We start from the raw sequence: 24,535 nt of genomic DNA, 5'->3' as shown, positions 1-24,535 counted from the left end.
CCCATCATTATATCATCTTCTTCAAAACAAAAAATACACAAATTTCAAATCCAGATTTTTATTTTATAACTTAAAAAAGGCTAAGAAACGCAAACAATCAATTCATGCAGACAATTTTTTTGTAAACATCAATTATTTTTTATAAATACATACCACAAACATCAATTGAACAAGAAAACCATTCAAAAAGACATAAATAAATCAACTCAACAAGACAATATTGGGTTTGTTAAGACAGTTTCAATAGATAAGTTGTGTTCTTGATTAAGAGGAATGGTAGGGTTTGGTGTTTGTAAGGTAGAGGGTGGAAATTTGCTACGGATCCTGAGGATGTATCAAAAGATTAAACTCATTTTTTAGATTCGTCGAAAAATAGATCTGTGATTGATTTCAGCTCTGGATTTTTAGGAAGAACATATCAATGAAGATGAATGAAATTGGGAAAAACGCACGAAAGATAAATTTGGATAAAATTAATTAGAAAGAATATGAAGCATTTATTTTAATCTGATGATGATATAAACTTAAAGAACACATCAATTATTAATTAGGCTAAAGTGCACTTTTCCCTCCATAACTTTCAAAAACTTGCAATTTTGGCCCCCTAATTACAAAAACTACAATTTTAGCCCCCTAAGATTCAGCCTCTTTGTATCTTTGGTCCTTTTGGTCAATTTTGACTTATTCAACGCTTATGTGGTAGGCCACGTGTGTAATTAGTTAATTTAAAAAAATTAAAAAAATCATATAATATTTTTAAATTAAATAAATGAAATTAAAAAAATAAAAAAATTCATAAAATTGAAAAAGAAAAGGAAGAGACGTGATCTTGATGAACCCAGTACAACACCTTCATCTTTTTCACCCAACACTCATTCAGAAATAACAACACTCAAAAATTAAACCCAAAATAGTTTCATCATCATCATCCAACATTAACACAAATTTAAATCCAAAAATTCATCATTTACAAAAGTTCATTATTTACATTTAAACCCATAAACTACCCCATTAATGAAACCCAAAAATTAAAAAATAACCACAATGAACATAAATCAAATTTTTTTTATCATTAATCATTACAATCCACAACTAGAGAAGACCTTGAGGAATAGAATCTCTCGGAGCAGGAGTATCAATCCGATGTGGAATGAGGATTTGATGTTTGTGGCTGCAGAACCATTTGAAGAGCCGCTAATTTGAAGTGTGGAAGATAGGGTTGTGCCGAACAAAGAGGAACTGCTAGGGAAATGTGTAATTCCCTTACAGATGATTGAAAAACATGTTGTTGTTATGGAAGGAGACAAGAAGAAAGAAATCAAGTTTGCAAGCAATGAGGGTATGTCTACAAGGTGGTTATCATGTTTTGGATGAATCACGTCCCTTCAGTTTTTATTTTATTTTTTTTCTTCTGATTTTTTAATTTAAAAATTGTTTTTTTTAATTAATTAATTACACACGTGGCAGGCCACGTAGGCGTTGAATAAGTCAAAATTGACCAAAAGGACCAAAGATGCAAAGGGGCTAAATCTTAGGGGGCCAAAATTGTAGTTTTTGTACTTAGGAGGCCAAAATTACAAGTTTTTGAAAATTAAGGGAGGGGGAAAAATGCACTTTAGCCTATTAATTAGGAACACATGAGCTCAAATCTGCAAGTTTAGTTAACTCATGTTTATGCGTTTATGCAGTTAGGTAAGGAGAGAGAGCTAGGAGGAGGAAACAGTTTTCGACACTTCTCTATTGGAGAGAGGAAGAGAATAAAGAGAAAGAATAAAAAAATGATGGGTGGAGAGATATAATACAACAAATACAAGATAGGATCTATAAGTTTGTTCAAGTTAATGGTCAAAAATCTTGATCCAGTATGGACCAATACATCTATGAGTCCATGCTAAACGGCACCACAAAGTTGTTTCTCACCAGCTGGAGTTGCATATAGCACAAGATTAAATTCCAACTTTAAAAATACCTCCACTGGAAAAGGAATAAACGGCAGTGGCGAAGCTATACTAATTTTCACGAGGGGGACAAATGCAAAGAATTTTTTGAGGTAAATTAAAATTAAAATTTTATATATTAAATTTAAGGGATTAATATGTTTAATCTTTAAAAAATTAAGCTATAAGCAGTCAAATATATTTATAATTGAATAATTGTAAAATAGACTAACAATTTCTTTTTCAACATAAACAAATAAGCTATTTACATGAAACTATCGTCCATTTTATTTGACTATTGATAATTTTTATTGTTAAAAATATTTTCTCTATAGTTGTTATAGAGACCGAAATGTCAAATAAAATAAATAAGTTTATTAATCAAGTAATAATTTTTTAACTTTTTTATTTATGCTAATTTTTTTACAAGTAAACTTATTTCAAATAACTAAAAATTATATTATTCGGGTATCTAACTATAATAATATACTTAGTCATTCAATAGAAATAAAAAAATTTGGGGTAGCCAAAGCTGCCCCATCACTCTAAAAGTCAATCCGAACCGGTTAACTGAACCGTATCAAAATTAATCGAACGATTTCATAAATTTTGATCCGAACCATTATTTTGATAACAATTCACTAACTGAACTGAACTGTTAATAACAACAATTAACCGAACCGACCTGAACCATTAACCTTATCTATCTTTTTATGAAAAAACAACTTATTATGATCTCTCTTTAAAAATAACTTATTCAAAACAACTTATTTTATGCTAAGCATATTATTTTAAAAACAGCTTATTCTAAACAACTTATATTATGCAAAATAACTTATTCAAAACAACTTATTTTATGCAAAACAACTCATTTTAAAAAACAACTTATTTTAAAAACAGCTTATACAAAACAACTTATTTTATGCAAAACAACTTATTCAACACAACTTATTTTCAAAAACAACTTATTCCAAACAACTTATTTTATGTAAAACAACTTATTTTAAAAACAGTTTATTCAAAACAACTTTTTAAAAAATGGCTTATTCAAAACAGCTTATTTTAAAAATCAACTTATTCAAAACAGCTTATTCAATACATTTCGATTCAAATATTGGTTTTGGTTCGGATTGGTTCAAAGATAAGAAAATGGTTAACCGAACAATAACTTTGGTTCAGTTTAATTACTTTCAAACCTTAAACGGTTCGATTTAGTTTTTCCGAACCATCTCAACAATTTGGTTCGGTTCGGTTTGGTTTTTATGGTTTACTGAACCATGCCGCTCTTACCTGGGAATAAACGGTGGAGCAAATTCTTCGGTCAATTTTAAAGTAAACTCAATTCGAGAGTCAGTGAAAAAGTGGTGAAAATTGTGTATGTTCTTCATTGTGGCGTGAAGCCGTGTTTATATAGGGGAACCAAGCAATAACTGATCCGTGAAATCCGACAGAAAAGCATGACTTCAACAGAGATCACATTGACTATCCTAGTGGATTGAGTCCCACCATGTGCGGTAAGACACACATGAAGTCTTTCGTCTTGACTCAACTGGTGATGATGGATTATCTAACCGCCATGCATTCAGTCGGCATCGTGGGCCAAGGCCTAGTCCAAAACAAATACTCCCCCCGTTTCAAAATGAGTATCATTTTAACTAAAAAAAATTGTCCCAAAATGAATGTCACTTTACATTTCCAATACAACTTTAATTTTTTTTTCTTCCAACTTTACCCTCTCCAACTTTTCTCTCACACAATTTTCAATGCAACTTTAAGTTTGTCTTATTTTTATAAAGTAAAGGCAGTTTAGTAAATGTGTTATGTTTAACGATTATTTCATTTCATTCCTTAATCGATGTCCAATCGGCTAAAAACGACTCATTTTAAAATGGATGGAGTATGAATTTGTTAAATATTTACCAGCTGATGTCAATCTACGGATTAAACATATTTTTTAAGCAAACACAATATTTGCTTAAGATATCTTACCCTCTGGTCTTGACTAATTGGTTCTTGATGTGGTCATAGCGACTGTAGTGAATTCGTGTTCATCATAAGCTCCAATAAAAACTTAAAAAATGATAATTTTTAACTTAAAACGATATTTTAACATGTATTAATTTCAACCATCACAAGTCAAAGTGGAATAGTTCATAACTGGTTGAACCCTTGATGAGTGACAGTGTTTCATGGTTACAAGGTTTAGGCGCGCACACACACAAAAACATAAATGCAATGAAGATATAATATAACCAAATATCCAATTCGACAGAAACACGAGCAGAAACTTGAAAGATGCAAATATGGCTTGCAGGGAAATCAAATGATACTATTAAAAATTCAAAACTAAATAAAACAATAGAATAGAAATAACAACTTCAAAACAGTAAACCTAGCATTATTGTCTCCTTGTCCATTGCTAACTTTCCTCCAAGAAACTTGATTTGAAACACACAACAAAGTGTAAACTCTTTTCATTTCTCCTCCTTAACTTCAGTTAACATGTGAGCCAAACCATTTGTTAGGGCAGATGTTGATGTCAAAGAAGCCTTCAATATGCTAAGACACTGCAGCAAGTAAATAAGGTAAACATAAGCATTTTATTTTTCAAACTAACGCACCAAAATTGGCACGCCCCAAACTTAGAATATTTAAATAAACTGAAGATTTAAAATCTAATATAAATTTTACTATGCTTTACCTCCTTGATGCCAATTGTGATAACTTTTTCCTTCAATTCATTAAGAGGAGTATTCAAACGGTTAAGTAAACCCAAAGCTGAGATTGGAGTTAAGGGTGCTACAACCAGATCATCTGTAGCGAAATACATAGCTGGACCCTTAACATAACCGTCAACAGGATTCATGACATTCGATGAATTCAGTTTCTTAAAATTTCCAGCATAGCTCTTATCTACACCAGGTTTGAAAATTTGAACCTGGATAATATTATTACTGGTAACAACGCCTTCAAAATAACCATAGTATTCAAGAACACCAGGATCAAGAATTGGTAAAATCTGCTTGCTTAACTTCAACTGTGGGGCAATGCAAGGATCAACAAGCCTGTTCTTAGCTTCCATTGATGTCAAATATTGGTTTTCATCCAAATCAACTATACTCTTGTATAATCCATTCATGCTTCCAAAGGAACAATTCTCTCCAAATATTCGAACAATTCCACCCAAAGGAAATGTAAGAAAACTTAAAAGTAAGTTTGCAAAATCTTGCTGTCCTTGAGCATACAATACCTTGTTATCTGATTTTCTTATAACTAGCTTTAGATTGATTTGGATATTGTCACTAATTTCAACATCACCCAATATAAACCTTGATCTCTCAAGGGATGGTTTCTTCTCTAGGAACAAATCTGTCAAAGTTGACTTGGAAAGCAAAGAACACTTAAGCAGATCAAGTACCTATAACAAATAGTAATTATAATCGATCAAAAATTGAAGAGAGAAGTTATAACTTATAAACAAACGCAATATTCAAATACAAAACCTTTTCTTTGGTGACATTCAGAACCACTTCTTTTACCGAACTAGGGTTTTTTACGCCAAATTCCTTGAACAGGCTAAAGCTTGTATAGTCAATACAGTTTGGCTTGATAGTGAGATCATCAGTTATGACAAATGTAGCTACACCATTAACAAATCCTTGGGGGAGATGTTTAAGTAAAACTGGACGGGTAAAATAATTCCCACAACGACACTTAAGATTATCTTTAAATGTTGATGAGGTCTTGTACCAAAAAAAAAAAAATGTTGATGAGGTCATACTCATATCGCGATAGTAGCACGCGTTATAGTTGGTACATGCGAAGTACTTTGTTGGTTGAGTGTCATCAATGTTGAGTTTAAGAGTGTTGCAATAATCTTCAGCTGAGTTTATTGGCTGCAGCAACATTTGTTTGGTTGTCTTAGTTGAGAAACAACCTTCATCCAGATTTGCAACACTTCCATAGAGAGAGTTTAGACAACCAACTGTAACTTGCCCTATGCTAGATTCCTTCTCTACAAGTTTGGCAATGGTTCCTAAAGGTATTGTGAGGAAGCTACAGAGAATGTCTACAAAATCCTTCCCTGCTTCTGCAAATAGGACTTTGTTACCCTTTTCATTTAACAGAAGTTTCAAGGACACATGCTCCTCTACTTGAGTAGTTGTTGCCATGGTAAATTGATAAGAACTATCAATTGAGGAGTTTAAAGTCTTATGTTGAACTTGAAGGTAACTTTGTTAGAACGATTTGAACATTCATATATATAATGGGTATATAAGGGAACATTCATATTCTCGCTGCTTTTACTTAAGGGCCAGTATTTTTTATTAATTGTAATTCTTGAAATTATTATTTCAATTCTTGGAAACTTAAGATAGGACTTTTGCATGATCGAGAGTTTGATTAATGATTTGGATAACCACAACAGCAGAAGTGTGGTTATTACGGCTTACGGTACCGAAGGGTTTCTGATGATTCCTAAGTGCAGCAGCAGTTTCTTAGACTGATTTAATTAAATGCAAATATATAAAATATTCAAATTAGACTATTAATTTTCCTACTCTAAATACTCACTCCATCCCAAATTGTATGATGTTTTGGACATTTCACACATATTAAGAAATGTAATTAATATTGTGTGGGAAAGAGATATTATGAATTGTTTTACAAAATTATCCTTATTAAATGATATGGGAAAGATAAATGAAAGAATTGAAAAAGAAAAGAGTAATAAATAGTTAAGGATATAATAGAAAAAGTAACATTAATGTTTCATTGATATTCTAAAGTGACATACAATTTAGGACAAATATTTTTTCTAAAGTGACATACAATTTGGGACGGAGTAAGTATAATCACACGCCCTATCTTTTTTTCTCGAAAATGTCTTTCGAAGAACGTAATCCGAACATGTCCGGATTGTATTATCCGAAATGTCACAATATAGACAATATTGGACAGTTTTTGCATGTTTTCGTGAATTCATACTTTTTTGAAGATAAAAAATCAAGTAAAAGACAATTATGATAAAATTGCACTAATAAATAATTATGTGTGTGCGTGTGTGTATATATACTCCCTCCATCCCAAATTATAAGCATAAAAAACTCATTTTCTTTGTCCCAAATTATAAGCAAAAAATGTTTCAGATTCCACTTTCTGAGTGGACAGTAGAACAACTGCGTGGTTGTATTTCTGAGCATTGAGAAAACTCATATACGACATGGTCATCAATTTATCCGGTGGTACATGACCAATACCATAAAAGGTTAGAGCACCCAAGACCTCTTTATATCGCCTATCATCATTAATCATCCGCTGATAACGAGTATTTCCTTCACTTATTATCTCTTTGTGCAGCTGGTAACAGATCATTTGGTGATCGTCAAGACTCAAGTTACGTAGACCTGCAACTGCACGGAACCCACAACGACCATCACCAGCAACTTCCACCACCTTTTCAATAAAGTCATGCATCCAGAATTGACTTAGGATTTTTGGGATTTGTGTTATGATTTTTGGGAATTGACCGTGCACTTTTTTTACTTGCCCCTGTTGAATTTGTTTGTGAAGTCTGTGTCTGTTGTTCTTGAGAATCAACAATCTCCTAGAGCGAAGGCGATCTCTTCGTCGATTGAATGAAATGTTTATTTTTCTTTGGAGCCCCTTTAGCGATGAACTTTTTTTTTGGCGGCGTACACATTGAGGTAAGGTAGTCTCTGGCAAAGAAAATTGTCGCAAAAGTTATCAAAAAATGGTTGTTCAAATATCATTCCTCTAACTGTTATAGACAATAGTGATGTTCAAATACAAAATCTTTTCTTTAGTGACATTCAGAACCACTTCTTTTACCGAACTAGGGTTTTTTTATGCCAAACTCGTTGAACAAACTAAAGCTTGTATAGGCAATACAATTTGGCTTGATAGTGAGATCATCAGTTATGACAAAAGTAGTTACACCAGTAACAAATCCTTGGCGGATATGTTTAAGGAAAATTTGAACTGTAAAAGAATGACCACATCGACATTTATATTTATCTTTATATGTCGATGTGGTCATATCGCGATAGTAGCAGCCATTAAAGTTGGTACACACGAGGAACTTTGTTGGTTGAGTGTCATCGATGTTAAGTTTAAGAGTGTTGCAATAATCTTCTGCGAAGTTAATAGGTTGCAGCAACATTTGTTTGGTTGTCTCACTCAACATACACTCATCACCAAGATCAGCAACACTATGATAGAATGTGTTTAGACATCCAACGTTAACTGGACCCATGCTAGATTCCTTCTGAACAAGTCTAGCAATGGTTCCTAATGGAAATGTTAAGAAGCTAAATAGAACATCAACAAAGTTTTTTTCTGCTTCAGCATACATGACTTTGTTACTCTCTTCATTCACCACAAGCTTGAATGGCACATACGCCTCCTCTGTTTGGGTAGAAGCCATGGAAGCAAATAGCAACTAGCAAACGATGTTTGGAATTTTATATTAACCTATGACTTTTGAGATTACTGTTGAAATTGATACATATTTCTAGAATATTCTAGTTAAAATAATGATAATGTCTATTAGAAAAAACTATAATAGCTTAAAGTTGCCACATGTTTCTAGATTGTTCTATTAATATCTAGATTAAATTGTAGCCTAAAAACATCTACAATATTCTAATGTAGAAAAGGCAAACAAAGACCTAGATTATTCTAATTCTAGAAACATCTTCAGGCACTTATAAATAGGCTTATATGGGTGCAATTGTATTCAAGCCTTTGAGATGCCATGTCAATAATATTGTAGGCATTACCATTTCATATTCTTTCCTCCTAGAATGAGCTAATTTACAATATGTGTCCTCTTGTCCAATGCTACTAACAACTCTACCACTATACTGATAAAAATGATTATTTCCAACAATTACAAATTGACTTTACTGATAAAAATGATTTTTTCTTTTTGTACAAGTAAAATCATCGATTAGCTATTAAATGTCTATACTTTTTTTTTTTTGAAAGATTAAATGTCTATACTTGAGATTAGTGTTTGGATTCTTGGAAAAAGATAGGAGTTGTTTACAAGATGTATCCGTTTAATTAATAAGCTATTTTGCCATAGCAAATGCATAAAAAGGTAGTAACACCCCTTTTTCTTTCCCGATTAACATATGGACGAGAGCTTGATTAGGAATTTAGATCACTTTGCATCAAGGGAAATACTATTTCTCCCGAGAATGTATAGCTACATTAGTTGGCTAGTTTTAGTTGGAGGTTTATTTTTTTACTTCCATTTTTTCTGCAAACACCTCCTTGTATTCTGTCAAACAGCAAACTGTGATTGATTGGTTTTGATTCAGGATGCTTTCGCTATATTTTCTTTCACATTATATAGCATTGCTTTTGCATTAATTACGGTTTAGGGAACAAAAGAAATGGGTTTTCAAACGAAAGAACTTCAATTCGGCTTAGTGAGCCATTGCATTAGGTCTATTTGGTGGCATATTTTTTAGTTTATAGCTTATAAATAAGCTTATATGTTTTGGCTCTGTTTGGCAAGACCAAGAAGCTAACTTATAGCTTATAAGTTCGTCTAACAAAAAAAGCCTCGTTTAGTAACGGTCTTTTTACAACGAGATTATAGTTTATTTCAGGAGCTCATAACTTATTTTTCAGACATTATTTCAAGCAGCGTTTGAGCTTATAACTTATAGCTTATTGTTATTTCTTCCACTTTTACCTTATAAATTTATGTAAATACCAGTTTTAAGGATTTCGGGATTAAATTCAAAATTTAGGCATTTGAGATTCATTGATTTTTGGTTTAGATACCAAAGTGATCATTTTCTACTTTCACTTTAGTCCTTGTGACACATCATGCGCCTTGTCAGCAAAAAACATTTGTCAACTCATCAGTTAACAGAAGTTTTTAACGACATAGACTAGACTGATAACAGAAGTGCACATTCAGGGACTACTTTATATTTAATCTTAAGTTATGGACCTTTATGACATAGAGGTGCAAAATCAGGACTAAAGTGACCATTTACTCTATTTTCAAACATAGATTCATCTAACACCTCACATCTATATATTTAGTATTGATGTCATGGGTCAAATGTGCTAAACATTAAAGTCTAAATAGAGTGGAATTGAAGTTAGGAAGAATGACTATAATGTGAGCTTTTTAATTACCACCTTGAGGACAAGGTGTTTCTGCAAGAACAGTGGAATGTAATGAATTAAGATAGGTCCATTAGAATATAATAGCCCGTTATATTAGAGGATGAGTCATGTTTTTAGAAGGATCTAGAGAGATTCATTGTGATGAGTCATAGGTGAATATCAAGGTTATAAATAAGTGATTGGTGTAATGATTATCAAATCAAATGAATGAATGGAGAATTTTGTTATGTTAGAATAGTGTAGTTATAGCTTTTTAATCCTTTTAAAGTAATTCTCCTCTATTAATGAACAACCCCAAAAGTTGTTCATAACAATTGATGTTGCAAAATGTATGTTCAAAAGAAAAGCACAAACATACTCCATTTATTATGTCAAATTGAAAAGATCTATGTTATTACTGATTATTTTCATTCAATCAAGTTGTTGTAAATTTATTAGTGGGTAGAGTTTTATGGAGGTTCCAGTATTTAGTTATTCATATTGTATTTAGGTTGAAATATATTTTTAAATGTTTTCTCTTTTTTTGAAAATTCATTTTAATCTTATAAACTTATCCTTTTACCTACAATAAAACTAGAACTTTTAGGCTTTAGCTCAAACTAGTTCAACTATTGGATCTCTAATCACAAGCCAAATTTGTATCCTTCCTTTCGCTATATTTGTATCAAAAAGAAAAAGGACAAAAAGAGCAATAACAACAAATATTGACAAATGAAGATAACCATGAGTTCAGTGGTGTATCAAAGCCCCATACACAAACATTAAAAACTATGAATTTTAACTTAAATTTGGGATTCTCTAGAAGAAGACAATCTGATTCTCTTGTATTTTACTGATGAAAAAGACAAGCACTAGAATGGTCTAAGATGGATATTATAACATGTCACTAACCATCATCATGGGTCAACCATCACAAGTCAAGTGAAGTAGTTTATACTTTATACTTCCATCGTCCCTGAATAAGTGACCTACTTGATCATTTCACACAGATTAAGAAAAGTGTAAAGATGAAAGAAAGAGAGTGATATTTTTATTGAATTGCCTTTATTATTATTTTTAAACCTTCACTTTTAAATAATAATTACTTTAATTGTTCCACTACAAACTTTTACTGCAACCAATGAATAAACTTTGCTCTACATGCCAAAGCTACGTAGCTGTCAGATATCAATATGCATATGCCATGAAACTTGTAGCAATAAATCAAATTCTGATTGGCTTAGTTGTAGTGTAAACCAACCTTTCAATGCACCAATCTAAATCTTTAGCCAAAGTTCTGATTGCTTTACGTGAAGTAGTAAGCATGTTTGATACTCAATGGAGCTGACACACTTTTTTTACATGGAGACCATACTAGCAATTATAAGGAGTCAAATTGTCAAATTTTGCTTTAAAATTTGAGAAGATCAAGTATTTTGAAACAATTTTATTTTACAAATAGGTCACTTATTCAGGAACGGAGGGAGTACATTACAATTTTAGGGATTGTTCATATAAAAATACCCGTGATGGTATACTGCAGACAAAATAGTTTATACCAAGAGCCGGATCTTTTAAATCTACCCTATCATGCTTAAATTTTTCGGTTGATGCACCAATAAGATACAATAGATTAAACCATTTATTAATCATATTCTAACTTGCCTTAATAAATTTTACTTTAGTTTTAGTTGAGTTATAAATTAAGTATGACTTAGCCTAAACTATCCATAAATTTTTAAGAAAAATATTTTATTTTTTTCATTGCGAGTCTTTCCAACTCTGCTCAGGTACTCAAAATATCTTAATATTTATTTAGTTAAATTAATTAGTTCCAAAAAGTAGAAGGATTATAATAATCAGCTGCAATAAACTAGTGCTCACTTAACAAAACTTTTTTTCATATTCAATTTTCTTTCACTTTTTTATTGGTGTTATTTTGCAAAAGACATTCTTCTTCTCTAAGCTTCAAAAATATTTTATACAAAATTTATTTGCATCACCAGAGGTTTTTCTTTCTCTTTTAAGTCATACTCAACCTCATTTTCCTCTTTCTTCAATCTTCACATATTTTGTTCACCAATTTCAAGGAATTATAGGGGGAATTTGTGCGAACTAATTCACAAAAGTAATATGAACCGGTACAGATTACCAATTCAGGGTTCGCATCATGTTTGGTTTACTTGCTCATGAGAGTCCCGGGGCAGTCTTTAAGGATCCCAAATTTAAAAATTATTTCTTCAAAATGTCAACTATTACAATTTTCAATGCATTGACTACACATACATAATTTTTTTTATCCTTTTATGATTCTTAAAAAGTGCCTCGAGAGAACTCGTTAGCATTCTCTTGAAACGATACTCCATCCGGTCACACAAATATTCTATTTTCAGATTCACTGAATAATTAATGTTTCTAGACTATAATATAATCCACATACATCAGTTATTAATAAATCTAAAATGAGAATATTTGCTTATATGATTCATACAGATATTTTAAGTTTTAATCCCATAATCACGACTTAGATAGGAATTGTATGAATATTTGATATATTGGAACTTAGTTTATTTAATGTGAGTTTCATTGTTATATTATTTGAAAAAATTACTCCAACTGTATTAAAATAATTAAGTAATTTGTAAAAAGAAAAAAAGATTGTCCTCAAATAAATGATTCATTTTTCTTTTCGATGTAATATACTCACTCCGGTCCTTATTATAAGAAACAATTGACTTTTTAGGTTCATTGTGTAAGTGATGTATCTAGTCTATATTTACAACAAGATACATTAATTACTCAATGAATCTAAAAAATCAAAAATTTCTTATAATAAGGAACGGATGGAGTAGTATTAATTATCTTTTTTCAATTATACCTCTAATTAATATTAACTTCATCACTCCTAATTCAATATCTCCTATTTCCTCTTTTATGATGGTGAATGTATCAATACTTAACAAAAACACTTAAAACGATTTTCCTCTTTCTTTCACTTATACATTTTTTTAATATGTGTCAAATGATCAAAATATTAAGGAGTCCATTGAACGTATCCTCTGTCGAACTATCAACTCTGATATCATTGTTGGGTCATGGAGGAGTCTAGAGGATCTATTGGATAAAAAACAACCACACAAATAAAAGAGATAGCACATCTTAACCAAAAATCGTAAGAGAGTAGGTTTATAAATACTCTTACATATATATTGTTCAACATTCATTTTTCCATTTAATGTTAATCTTATAACTCACACTATATAACAATTTTAGCTTCCACAAGTAAGTGAGTTTTTTTTTTTTTTTTTTATACACCTCTTGCGAACAAGATTCGGTTACCTTTTGGTAATGTTACTCAACCATAAAGGTTGTTCTTGCCACAGACAAGACCCTTAATATATTATTCTCCAATAACTTGTATATTGTATGTTTTATTTATTAATTATACCTTTCATTTTTCTGAGTACAACAAAATTTTGTGACCACACAAGAGTTTCTCCTACATACAAGTTATTAGAGAATAATTTATTAACGGTCCTGTCGGTTGCAAGAACAACCTTCATGGTTGAGTGACATTACTAAAAGGTGACCGACTATTGTTCGTAAGAGGTGTATAAAAAAAAACTCGCCTACTTGTGGAATCTGAAATTGTTGTATATTGTGAGGTATAAGTTTCATATTAAATGAAAAAGTGAATGTTGAACAATATATAAGTAAGAAAATTTACAAACCTAATCTCTTACAATTTTTTGTTTATATGTGATATTACGATTTTTGAGTAAGATGTGGTATTTCTTTTATTTTTGTGGTTATTTTTTGTCCAATATGGATGATCCTCTAGACTCCTCCATAACCTAACAATGATATTAAAGTTGATGGTTCGATGAAGGATACATGCAATCAGTTGCTTAATATTTTTGAGTCTCTTTCAGTTAAACCAGTAAAGTTGACACCTTGATCTATACTTGAGCTACAATATTTGTTTAGTAAGAGTAATGATAAACAAACACAAAACTTTAGACACAAATACAACACCATATACAACTGTTCACTTATACCTTATATTTTATTATTATTTTTTCAATTCTCTTCCCTCTTCTCTTGTCCGCAACCCTCTTTCTCTCTCCTTGCTGCATTTTTTTTTAACTGCATTTTTTTGAACAGCCCCTGCTGCATTTCTCTTTCTTGCATTCCGAGTGTCTCTCATAGCTTGCTATCTGGTAATCTTCCTTTGAACGCCGCCGCAACCTCCACCTTTCTCATGTGCTATATGTGTTTGTTTTGTCCCTCGAGTTCTCACTGCTCTCTCTCTCCCTCGAGGTTTCTCACAATCAACGGCGAACACGGTCGTCACCGTCTTCAACAAAACAGATTTGATGTCTGATGTAGTGGTGATCTGAACGGAACTCCGACGACGAGAGAGAGAAGAAGATTTGTCGTCGCCGCGTTCAGATTTGAACGGCTTGATGGTGAGGACGGTGTTGGTTGCCACTGATGAAGGCCGACGACGGTGAGGACAGTGGGCGAGGACGGCGGTGGTTAGGAGAATGGTGCTGTCGTGAGGAACTGAGAGAATGCAGGGAAGATGGGAGTATGAAGAAGATGGGTCTATGGGGATTTGACAAAACTACCCCTGCTTAATGGTGGAAATATCCAAACTACCCATGGTGTCGTATTTGTGTCAAATATTTTGTGTTTAGTTATCATTTCTCTTTAGTAAAGTTGACATGCATATGTCAATCTTTCCCAAAGAAACACCTTGTATGATTTTTTTTACAAATTCTATTTTTATTTGTTTTTAACTACACATTTTTAAAAAGGATTTTTTTCAAAACTGTAAAATCTTGAAAGGAATAAAAATAATAAAATGATGTGTAGATGTGATAAGTTAGTGATGATAAGAATAGAGATAAAAAGAAAAAAAAATGTTATATGATTGTTGGAAAACTTGGGTCTTCAAATATCATCCTTGTTTACTGAACTCCTACCTTCATCTCACAACGATTGAGCTATTTGTAAAAAAATTGTTCCAATATGGATGACCCTTTTCATTTTTCTATGCAATTGTAATTATCTTTTTCCAATTATATCATTTGATTCATACTACTTGTGTAACACCCTATTTCCCAACGATAATTATTAAATAATAAGAATATATTTAATAGTAAGGATGTTACAAAACTCGGCACTATATCACAGAATAACAATAGAATGTTTTCTTTTAAAATAAATTCACTGGAGAATAAGAAAATTATTCACTGATCACATTAATAAATTCATACTTGTCATTCAATAATCATAAATAGGAAGATAACAAAGTTTCCAAGATTCAACTCAAACTGCAATTAAAAATTAAATCGTCACCCCAACCCTAATGTTACGATATCAGAGCTCGTGGAGACTACATGCTTATTCAATTACTAAATAACAGAACTAAACGGAGGGCATCCCCTCATCTCCACCTTCTAAAACGTCCCATAGCTACTCCTTGTCAACCTGAGTATCTGTACTCAAGGTACAACCATCATACATAAAACAACACAACAAAATAAGGGGTGAGAAATCCTGCCATAACATAATAATAGGGAAAAACACATATACTAAATAAATATCAAAATAATATAATCTCCACTATATCTTCTTCACTCTCAATAGTTATTATGCATAATCTCTTCTTTTCACAAATCACTAAAGCATATCATTTTCACACTTACAACCACCAAGCACAAAACATCATCATATATATGCATATGGACTCTCTTATCTACCTATATGAATGTGGTACCACACACCTACTTGTCATTTTGACAGAGTTATGCTACTGGACTTTCACTGCATATTTTGCCATAGGTATATTACTAGACTTTCACTGCATAATTTGCCAGAGGTATGTTACTGGACTTTCACTACATAACAATGCAAGACATCATGCTCTAGACTCTACATGGACGCATAAAATTAAAATCAACAAGTATTACAAGTATACACTCATCACATAATTCACATATTAATGCAAGATTTCCCATAAAATGCACGACTCTAATGCAAGCACACAAAACATCATCACCACTCTCATCATCATCATAGATAAATATCGTCACTCTCATCATCGTCATAAGTTAACCATCGACACTCTCATCATCACAACAATATATACATCGTCATTCTCTTCATTATTATAATATAACCTCATCATTTCCCATCGTAGTAATTTCTTTACATATATATAATATTAATCGTCATCACTCTCTGTCATAGTTATAGGACTCCTCATCAATACTCTCTATCATCCGCTTATATCACCACCTTATCATTAATTTGACTTTAGCAACTTTCCTCACTAAGACTACATTATAATTCAAGGTTTCATTCTCTCGATACTAGTCTTTATTATTATCGTTAACCATTATAACTATTACCTCTTATCCTCTTTCCTATTCATCTTGCTCTCTTCTAATCGATCCCTGTTTTACTCATCGTTATCATCACTCCTATTATCTTTAATTACTTAATATACAACTCCTTATCTTCCCTTACATTTCGTCTTAACGACCCTCTAATCGTTTACAATCATCTAAATTAGACCTCTATATTCTCTATTCATTTATACACCTTATACATTACTATCTAACATTCATCTTAAGTTCTTTAACTACCTTGACTCTTTTACTCTTTCACTTAATGGTATTGCTAAACTCATTATTGGCTTAAGGAGATTATGTATAACCTCATCAATTACTCAGAAAAGCACCTACTTCATATCCACTTTTATGATCGTCTTATACCCCTTTCACTAAATCATGTGTTTTTAGACTCACCACGTACCCACACTATTTGCTCTATTGAAGTCTCATCTTGTAAACCTTAGTTAACTAGATATCTTTTCTCTCTATTATTTTCACCACTGACATTGTCCAATGTTTTAACTCCTACTCGCAACATAACCCACTTAATCATTTATTTGTCACCCTAAACAAGATATGACATCGGTATTACTCGTCATTCACAAACATCATTTATTACATCATTCATCATCTTCATTCAAAAATTGTCATCTCAACATATATCTTCATCATATATACGACAGTAACCTCTCATCAGTAAACAACATCTTACACGAACATATGTACACATCACATTCCTTTGTTATTCATTACTAAATTTGGAATCTACTCTCATCATTCGTTCTCTCCATTACTACCTCTTTCATTCTAATAATATACCCTATTCTCCATTCTAATTTAAGTGTTTACCTCTCTACTAATATTCCTCGTAGCGTCATCCATATTATCTTTCACTTCCTATTTCCAAGTTATCTTGAAATTATTAATTTCTCATAGGCAATTATCTTCGGTTCATATTTAAGCTTGTTATTATCTTGATGTAAGCACTTCTACTTATGCTCGAACACACTCCCTCATCTATATATGTAATTTAGAGGTCATTACATTTACTTTACACACTAATGGCTTTCTTAAAATCACTACTATTTTTATAGATGTTGAAGATTCCACTAAAAGGATTGTACTGAAATTTCATTAACAACGTATCATGATCCAGGTGCGGTGTTTAAATCATAACTCAAGTTCTAGAGGGACTAATGGATTCCATCCAATGGTAAATTAAATCTAACACCTTTATCTACATCTTTCATGAATAAACCTAAATCCAATTATGTACAGAGAAGCGTGGAAAGATTGGCTTCCCTGAACCTAGGCAGATCGCTTGACCGTGCTGACCCCTGTGTAGTATTTCGATCTTAACTAACGTTTTGGATGTCTTCTTGAGGTGAGACCAAAGCCATTGGAAAGCTAAGACATATACCTACAACTTTTGTGTTTACACCAAAACCCAGTTCAAAACGGAAAATGGTTAAACAAAACAGTTTTTATTTGTTAAGTTGGGCTGACAAAATCGGGGACCGAATTTCCAAAATCGGGGCCCGATTTTTGTCGAATCAAAACACTAAAATTTTGAACCAAAATTGGTGGCCGATTTTGGCTGACAGACAATCGACCAAAAACAGTTCAAAATTGCGTTTTCTTCCAATTAATCACTTTTAACTCACTTAGCTCAATCCCTACCCACCCAAATTGTCCCTAATTATCACTCTAGGTTTACCCTATTGTTTGAGAATTAATTCCCTCTTAACCTATCCAATTTTACTTTCGTTCAGAGTCATGGTCTTAACTATAATCTCTAAACTAGGTTATCTTAACAAAACTCTTTGAACAACAATTTTACATCAGTTCATCATAATTTTTAGTGAAACTCCTCCTCATAACAACAATCATAACTTTAAAATTAATTAACTTCAACAACGCTCTCATCACCATCATAACAACACTCCTACTATAACCCCTTTACATCCCCACAAGCCAATATTAAACCCTAGAGATGAAGAGATTCTCCCCCTTACCTCGAATCCGTAGAAACCTTCGGTTTGGCTCGATGTTGTTGCACTAGGGTTCCGCTTCTCTCTGTCTGCTTTTCTTCTCCCTTTTCTCTGATTAGAAAAACTGATTTCTAATCCCTAATATTCCTATTTATATTTGGGCTCACCATTCGCTATAATTGTCTTCCTTTCCTACGCACTATGATGACATCTCGTAATTACGTAATTTTATGTGTAAACTGAGCACAAATTGGAGTTCACAATTATGCAGCAAAAAGATGAGAAAAACTGAGGAAAATGCAAAGAAGCAAAACGTGTCACGATTTGCCAAAAACGTGACACGATTTGAGAAGACCAAAAACATGTTCTCTGGAATGCAAAAACGTGTCACGATGGCAAAAACGTGACACGATTCTAAGAAACCCTAATTCAGCTGTTTGTTACGATTTGGATAAAGCAAGGTGCGATTTTGAGACTACAAGACGACTATAAGGGCGATTTCTTCACTCTTTTACCAATTCATGCATGTATTGAATCCTCTAATGATTATGTTATTTGTAAACACCATTATGAGTAGCTAAATCCATTAGAAGTTAGGTCTGATATGATTCTTTTTAACCCTAATTGAAACATGTTGTTGCGAAACTCTATTTATTGTGAATGATAATCTAGTTTTTATTCAATTCAATTGTTCTTAATGCTTTTTATATTCTGATCAAATATAAACATGATTTAGTGAGAACGAATGACTACTGACCCTAGCTTTCGACTTACACCTAATTGAATTATTCTAATAAACATGGTTAGTCTAGGAATGAATAATCCTTTATTAGTGATATTAGGTTAATTATCGTGGAACTAGTGAATCATTCATAAGAATAGATGCAGTATATCAATTAGGGGAACATCAATGATTCGAAAGACCTAAACTCATCTATCTTATTCTTAAAACCAATCTTTATTTTCTGTCATTAATTTTATGCCATCAAATCAAATCTAAACAAAATAATTTATACATCCTAAATATTTACTATATTGCTAAATTGAGATTAACAAAGTCCTCGTGTACGAACTTATTTTATTACTTCGATGCATTTTTAGTACACTTACTAAAAATCTATCACACTACTCTTTTACTTCTCCCCTCCCCCACTTATTATAATCTTACTTTCTACACCCACGACTCTTTATTTATTTTGTTAGGACACTCCTCCTCGTTGCATTTAATTTTCTCAAACCACTTCCCACTCCACGTCATTATTTCTATTTTCTCAACAATAAAATAATACTCAAGCACAAGAGCAATCAACAATAAAATTAATCAAAACTCCAGCTATTAAACATCATTGAATTAATTAAAAATAGAAAATTAGGGTGTTACAACTTGCATCACCTTTTTTTTGTTAACATTTCAGTTCATAGGGAAAAGGATCTTGACAATCCGAAATTCGATCGAAATGTAAGTAAAGTTTGGTTAAAAATTGTTCTGCCTTAGAATAGAACTCATGTTCTTTTGAACAATCAATCCTTCTATAAAGTTCATTAACCACTGAAGTTCATATTAAAAAATGCAAATTTTTGCTTTCAATGACAGTCAACACCTATTTCAACGTGAGAATGATTTATTTATAATTATATTTAAATAATGTAAGAATAAATCATGCAATGGATACCTAAAATATAAAACATACTTCGCCCTTCTAAAATAACTTAATAATTTGATCATTTCACACATATTAAGAAAAATATATAAGTGAAAGAAGTTAAAATCGTTTTAAATGTTTTTGTCGAGTATTGATACATTTACAATTATCATAAATGCAAAATACGAAGTATTGAATTAGAGTGATAAAGTTAGTAGTATTAATTAGAAGTATAATTGAAAAAAAAAAGTAATTAATATTGTTTTGAAAAGTAAAATGAATCATTTATTTGAGGAGAATTTTTTTTCTTTTTACAAATAACTTGATTATTTTAATACAAAGGGAGTGGTTTTTTCAAATAATTTAATGACAAAACTCACATTCAATAAACTAAGTTTCAATATATCAAATATCCATAGAATTACTATCTAAGTCGTGATTATGGGATCAAACTTAAAATATTTGTGTGAATCATATATGATATGTGCACAACTAAATAGATTCAAGAAGACCCCAGTAAATAACAAAACTAATTTTCAAAAATTTAACATTTCTGCATTTTTTTTATTGGATTCAATCTCAGAACATTTGGTTAAATTATAAATATATGTTTATTCTCTATAATATTAGTAGTTTCTGGTTTATCTTCCTATAAAAAAAATTCTTTAGATTCCAACAATGTAATTTGAAGATTATGTGTTTTTGAACCTTTATGAATTTTGACTGTACAAAATCATGATATGACATGTGATAAACCAAAATTCTCTCAAATTACAAGGAGGATAAAAATACTTTAAATTTTATAATTTGATATCATAAAAGTCCAAAGCTAAATAATCTTCAAATTGCAGAGTTGAAATCTAAAGAAATTTGTCTCCGTGAGCTTAATTCAATTGGTAGGAACATTGCATAATTTATGCAGGGGTATGGATTCGAACCTCTGACACCCTATTTATCCATATTTAAAATGTGTGAGCTCCAGCTATTAAGTCGCTTAAAAAAAATCTACAGAAATATTTTTAGAGTTGTATTATATGTACAACCAAAATTGAACAACTAATGCAACACCCTTTGATAATGTGAGAAGCACGCAAATCAAAATCATTAAAAATATATTTAAAAATTGCAAAAGAGTTGTTGATTGTATCAAAATGATGTTCATATATCATTGCTCATATTTTTTATGGGAGGCAAACATATATTAACCTTAAATTATAAGAGATGATTTAACACTCATCACTACATTGCACATGAACAACTCACACGTCACCATGTTTACAACTAACAAGTGGCCATCAAACCCTATCCTCAACCATACTTTCCCACGTGAAATTGCTCCAAAGTCCAACCTAAAAAATGTGCAACTCACGCGCCATGGACACTATTTTGGTAATAAACAACAAGAAGACAGAGCAAAGTGTGGGTGATAAATTCTCGGATATTCTCAGCATGGCATCCTTAAAGTAACTTTTCCTTTCCACTTTCTCTCAACCTCAAGAACCTTGTCTAGTTTTGGTTTTTCATCACAGTCCTTGGTTTTACTCATGGAGATTGAAGCAAGAACAAAGATCCCTTCTCAAGTTAACAGGTTTTTCCATCTGGGGTGTTCAAGATTTTTCTTGTTTTTTTACTGTGTTTAATCACTGTTTGTTTTACTTTTTCTTGTATTATATGTCATAGATTTGATGATATTGTTTATCTTTATCTTATCCAATTTGGTATTGTAATTCATAGTAGTGGAATTTTGAAAATGTTAGAAACTATCGTTGGATCCTACACAACCCTACAAAACCGGCTTGTGAGATGAGAATTGTCACGGCTCATAAACACATGTTCATACCATCTTTTGTCTGATATGAGACTCTTGTAAATTCACATTTTTTTGGTACCTTTATGTTCTGGTTTGTCATTTATGCTTCAAATGATTAGTGATTAAGTTTTTCATTTGACACACTAATTAGATTACTTCCTAAGAAAGTTTGTAGATTACCATATTTTATTTTTTTCAGTTTATTGAACTTTTCTAGTTAGAGGTGCTATTATTTGTTTTCAGATCACAATAAGTCACAAAAGAAGCTAATAGGGTTTTACTGGCTTTGTCTAATGTGCACAATTAAATTACTCTTGCATTATGCACGGATTTGTTTTTCACCATTGTATCAATATGTCTCATCATATATCGTTTGATCTAATAATAACACTTATTGATCAAGGTGAAAACAAGTTTGAACATCGTGCAAGACTTGTCTCAGTTGTGCACTTATTTTGTTTGTTTGTCGATGCATAGCGCACGCTTGATAAATTGATTTTAGCATAGGAAAAGTTGTAGGTTAAGGAATGATCTTCCATGATTAAACTGAGTTAAAAGTTAGTTGAATAAAAATCTTGTCTATGAGGTCTCACTTCCGTGGTAAGAGTTTGACTTTATAACCTAAAGGGACGAAGTTCAAATCCCTGATGAGAAAGTTGTAAAATGTTCATTCCATTATTTGTTATATTATTGTCATGATTTATCTTTTTTCTTCTTTTCAACTGACATTTTTCAAAAACTGTTTCCAGATTCCATGTTGATGAAATGCATGACATCAACATTATTGAATGGAACAAGAAAAGAAAATTACAGGGTTTTCAGTTAGATATGCTTAGACCAAAACATAAATGCCGGGTTGAGAGTTTCTCTTCAGAAGATACATCAATGTCTGATGAAAGTCCAATTTTTGGTAGTGCGAACAACCACACGGTTAATAGCAGAATGGATGTTGCGTTCCTCGATGATAGATCCGAACCCGAATCTGCCAAAGATAGTAATAGTTTTATTGAAGACTCTGATACTTCCATGTCTATAAATGAAGAAGCCAAACTTGAGGCAGATAGTGCAAATACATATTCATCCTATGATGATCTTGATTCACAAGCATTCAAAAATCCGGAGGAGCATCTTCAGGTATATGCAGAGTATGTTAAAGACAGCGGTGATGATCAATCTATAGATAAGGAATTTGAAGATTTTCTTTTTTCTAATGGCGTGAATCCTGACAAGTATGTCCTTTCATCTGGACGATTGTTACTAAACGAAGGTATGCATTATATATGAGAGAGATAGGATCATGCTAGAACTTGTGAAATTAGTTTCTTGGTTAATTGCATGCCTTTGATAAACAATTCCGGTTAGTAAATGTTAGGCTCACATTTGATAATGTTTTAAATGCAGAAGCTGAATCAAGTACAAAGCCGCCGCCGCCGACAATTGATCAAGAATTTGAGGAGTACTTTTCCGCACTTATGCTCTAGCAGAAATTATTTAGGGGGTAGATCTATATATAATTCTGACCAGTGTTGTCAATTGTGGAATGCAGAAAATAGCGGTTTCTTCAAATTCTGCTATACTACAGTGCTATAACGCTGTTATTTAACAACACTTTGTACAAACTAGTGTGTTGCAGAACAATAACAATTTGTTCAAAATCTGATACGCTATAGCGCAACTATAGCCACTATTTGACACCGCTGATTCTGACAATGGAAGTTGTATATATTACTTGTATGAAGATTTTCACCTTTTCAGAAGGTAGTTCAAGATTTCTTCTTCTGGCCTTCCCACATCTCTGTTTGCTGCATTATTTTCCTTCTGCATTAATTTCCTTGATGATGCTGTACTTCTCGAATTATCTTCTACTAGATTTTAATGTGGACAATGTGCAGAAGAATAAATGAAAATTATTTGAAATTTTTTTTGGTTATTGTGTAGTATATAATCTTTCAGATTATCATGTTAAAGTAAAAATTGTGAGTATCTGCACTAAAATGAATTGGAGTCTATAGTAAGATATAAACAAACTTCTTTGAAATTTGGAATTTAATTTAGAATTTTGAGCAACTTTTTATACAATCACATAAACTAGAATTGAAACATATAGATGTTGCATCTTCTGAGAGTTTGTTGCAGTTAGTTACAAGTTTTTACATTATTTTGTTCTCAGTTGCAGCTTGTTTCAAGGGGTTATATAAATTGTATTGCATATCTCTATGTGGAGAATGTGAAGGGTGAGATAAACTCAACTTTGTGAAAAGAAAATTAGAGTGATTGAGCTTGATCTTGTATTGTTCCTGTCATTGTGAAATTGTTCCGCGATCTCTCTATCTCCTGCGGATAGGTCTCTAAGACTGAAGCGCGTAAATTCTTGATGTTTCACCATAAGTTTGCTGGTTGTTTTTCTGGTTTCGTTTGGTGAGTATGTTTCTGTGTCGAGAAATGTTAGAAACACTCTCTTTCTAGCGCACTCTCTAACACTCACATACAAATGATAAGATAGTACAAATGAGCTAACCTTATGACTTATGAAGTTATAGTACTGACTAAGCTTGTACACAACTAACTATATTTAAACAATTATCAAACTTTGGTT

At 31.9% G+C, this 24,535-nt stretch overlaps 2 protein-coding genes across 2 annotated transcripts; one reads left to right on the top strand and one right to left on the bottom strand.

Moving 5' to 3' along the window:
- Positions 1-4,352: 4,352 nt before the first annotated feature.
- Positions 4,353-6,109, bottom strand: LOC25498506 (uncharacterized). The gene is made up of 4 exons (XM_024770926.2): positions 5,719-6,109; positions 5,441-5,619; positions 4,639-5,355; positions 4,353-4,504 (listed from the first exon to the last, which is right to left on the bottom strand). The coding sequence occupies exons 1-4, from the start codon at positions 6,107-6,109 to the stop codon at positions 4,412-4,414; spliced, it is 1,380 nt and encodes a 459-aa protein (XP_024626694.2). The 3' UTR covers positions 4,353-4,411.
- A 15,347-nt stretch (positions 6,110-21,456) lies between these two features.
- LOC25498504 (protein FAR-RED ELONGATED HYPOCOTYL 1) lies at positions 21,457-23,729 on the top strand. The gene is made up of 3 exons (XM_013593429.3): positions 21,457-21,717; positions 22,689-23,206; positions 23,341-23,729. Exons 1-3 carry the CDS (start codon positions 21,674-21,676, stop codon positions 23,418-23,420), a joined length of 642 nt encoding a protein of 213 aa, XP_013448883.1. The 5' UTR covers positions 21,457-21,673; the 3' UTR covers positions 23,421-23,729.
- Positions 23,730-24,535: the final 806 nt, after the last annotated feature.

Source organism: Medicago truncatula, chromosome 7 (assembly GCF_003473485.1).
Source record: "Medicago truncatula cultivar Jemalong A17 chromosome 7, MtrunA17r5.0-ANR, whole genome shotgun sequence".
In the NCBI taxonomy this organism is placed as follows: domain Eukaryota; kingdom Viridiplantae; phylum Streptophyta; class Magnoliopsida; order Fabales; family Fabaceae; genus Medicago; species Medicago truncatula.
The sequence above is the reverse complement of the archived record's forward strand: the minus strand, read 5'-3'. Positions and strand labels throughout refer to the sequence as shown.

Bases quoted from the DNA above. Each gene is read 5' to 3' on its own strand.
- LOC25498506 (XM_024770926.2), bottom strand. From the start codon at position 6,109: ATGGCAACAACTACTCAAGTAGAGGAGCATGTGTCCTTGAAACTTCTG. The intron at 5,356-5,440 runs GTTTTGTATTTG...TATTTGTTATAG, and splicing joins TGAATGTCACCAAAGAAAAG to GTACTTGATCTGCTTAAGTG. The intron at 4,505-4,638 runs GTAAAGCATAGT...TACTTGCTGCAG, and splicing joins TCACAATTGGCATCAAGGAG to TGTCTTAGCATATTGAAGGC.
- LOC25498504 (XM_013593429.3), top strand. From the start codon at position 21,674: ATGGAGATTGAAGCAAGAACAAAGATCCCTTCTCAAGTTAACAG. The intron at 21,718-22,688 runs GTTTTTCCATCT...AACTGTTTCCAG, and splicing joins ATCCCTTCTCAAGTTAACAG to ATTCCATGTTGATGAAATGC. The intron at 23,207-23,340 runs GTATGCATTATA...TTTTAAATGCAG, and splicing joins ACGATTGTTACTAAACGAAG to AAGCTGAATCAAGTACAAAG.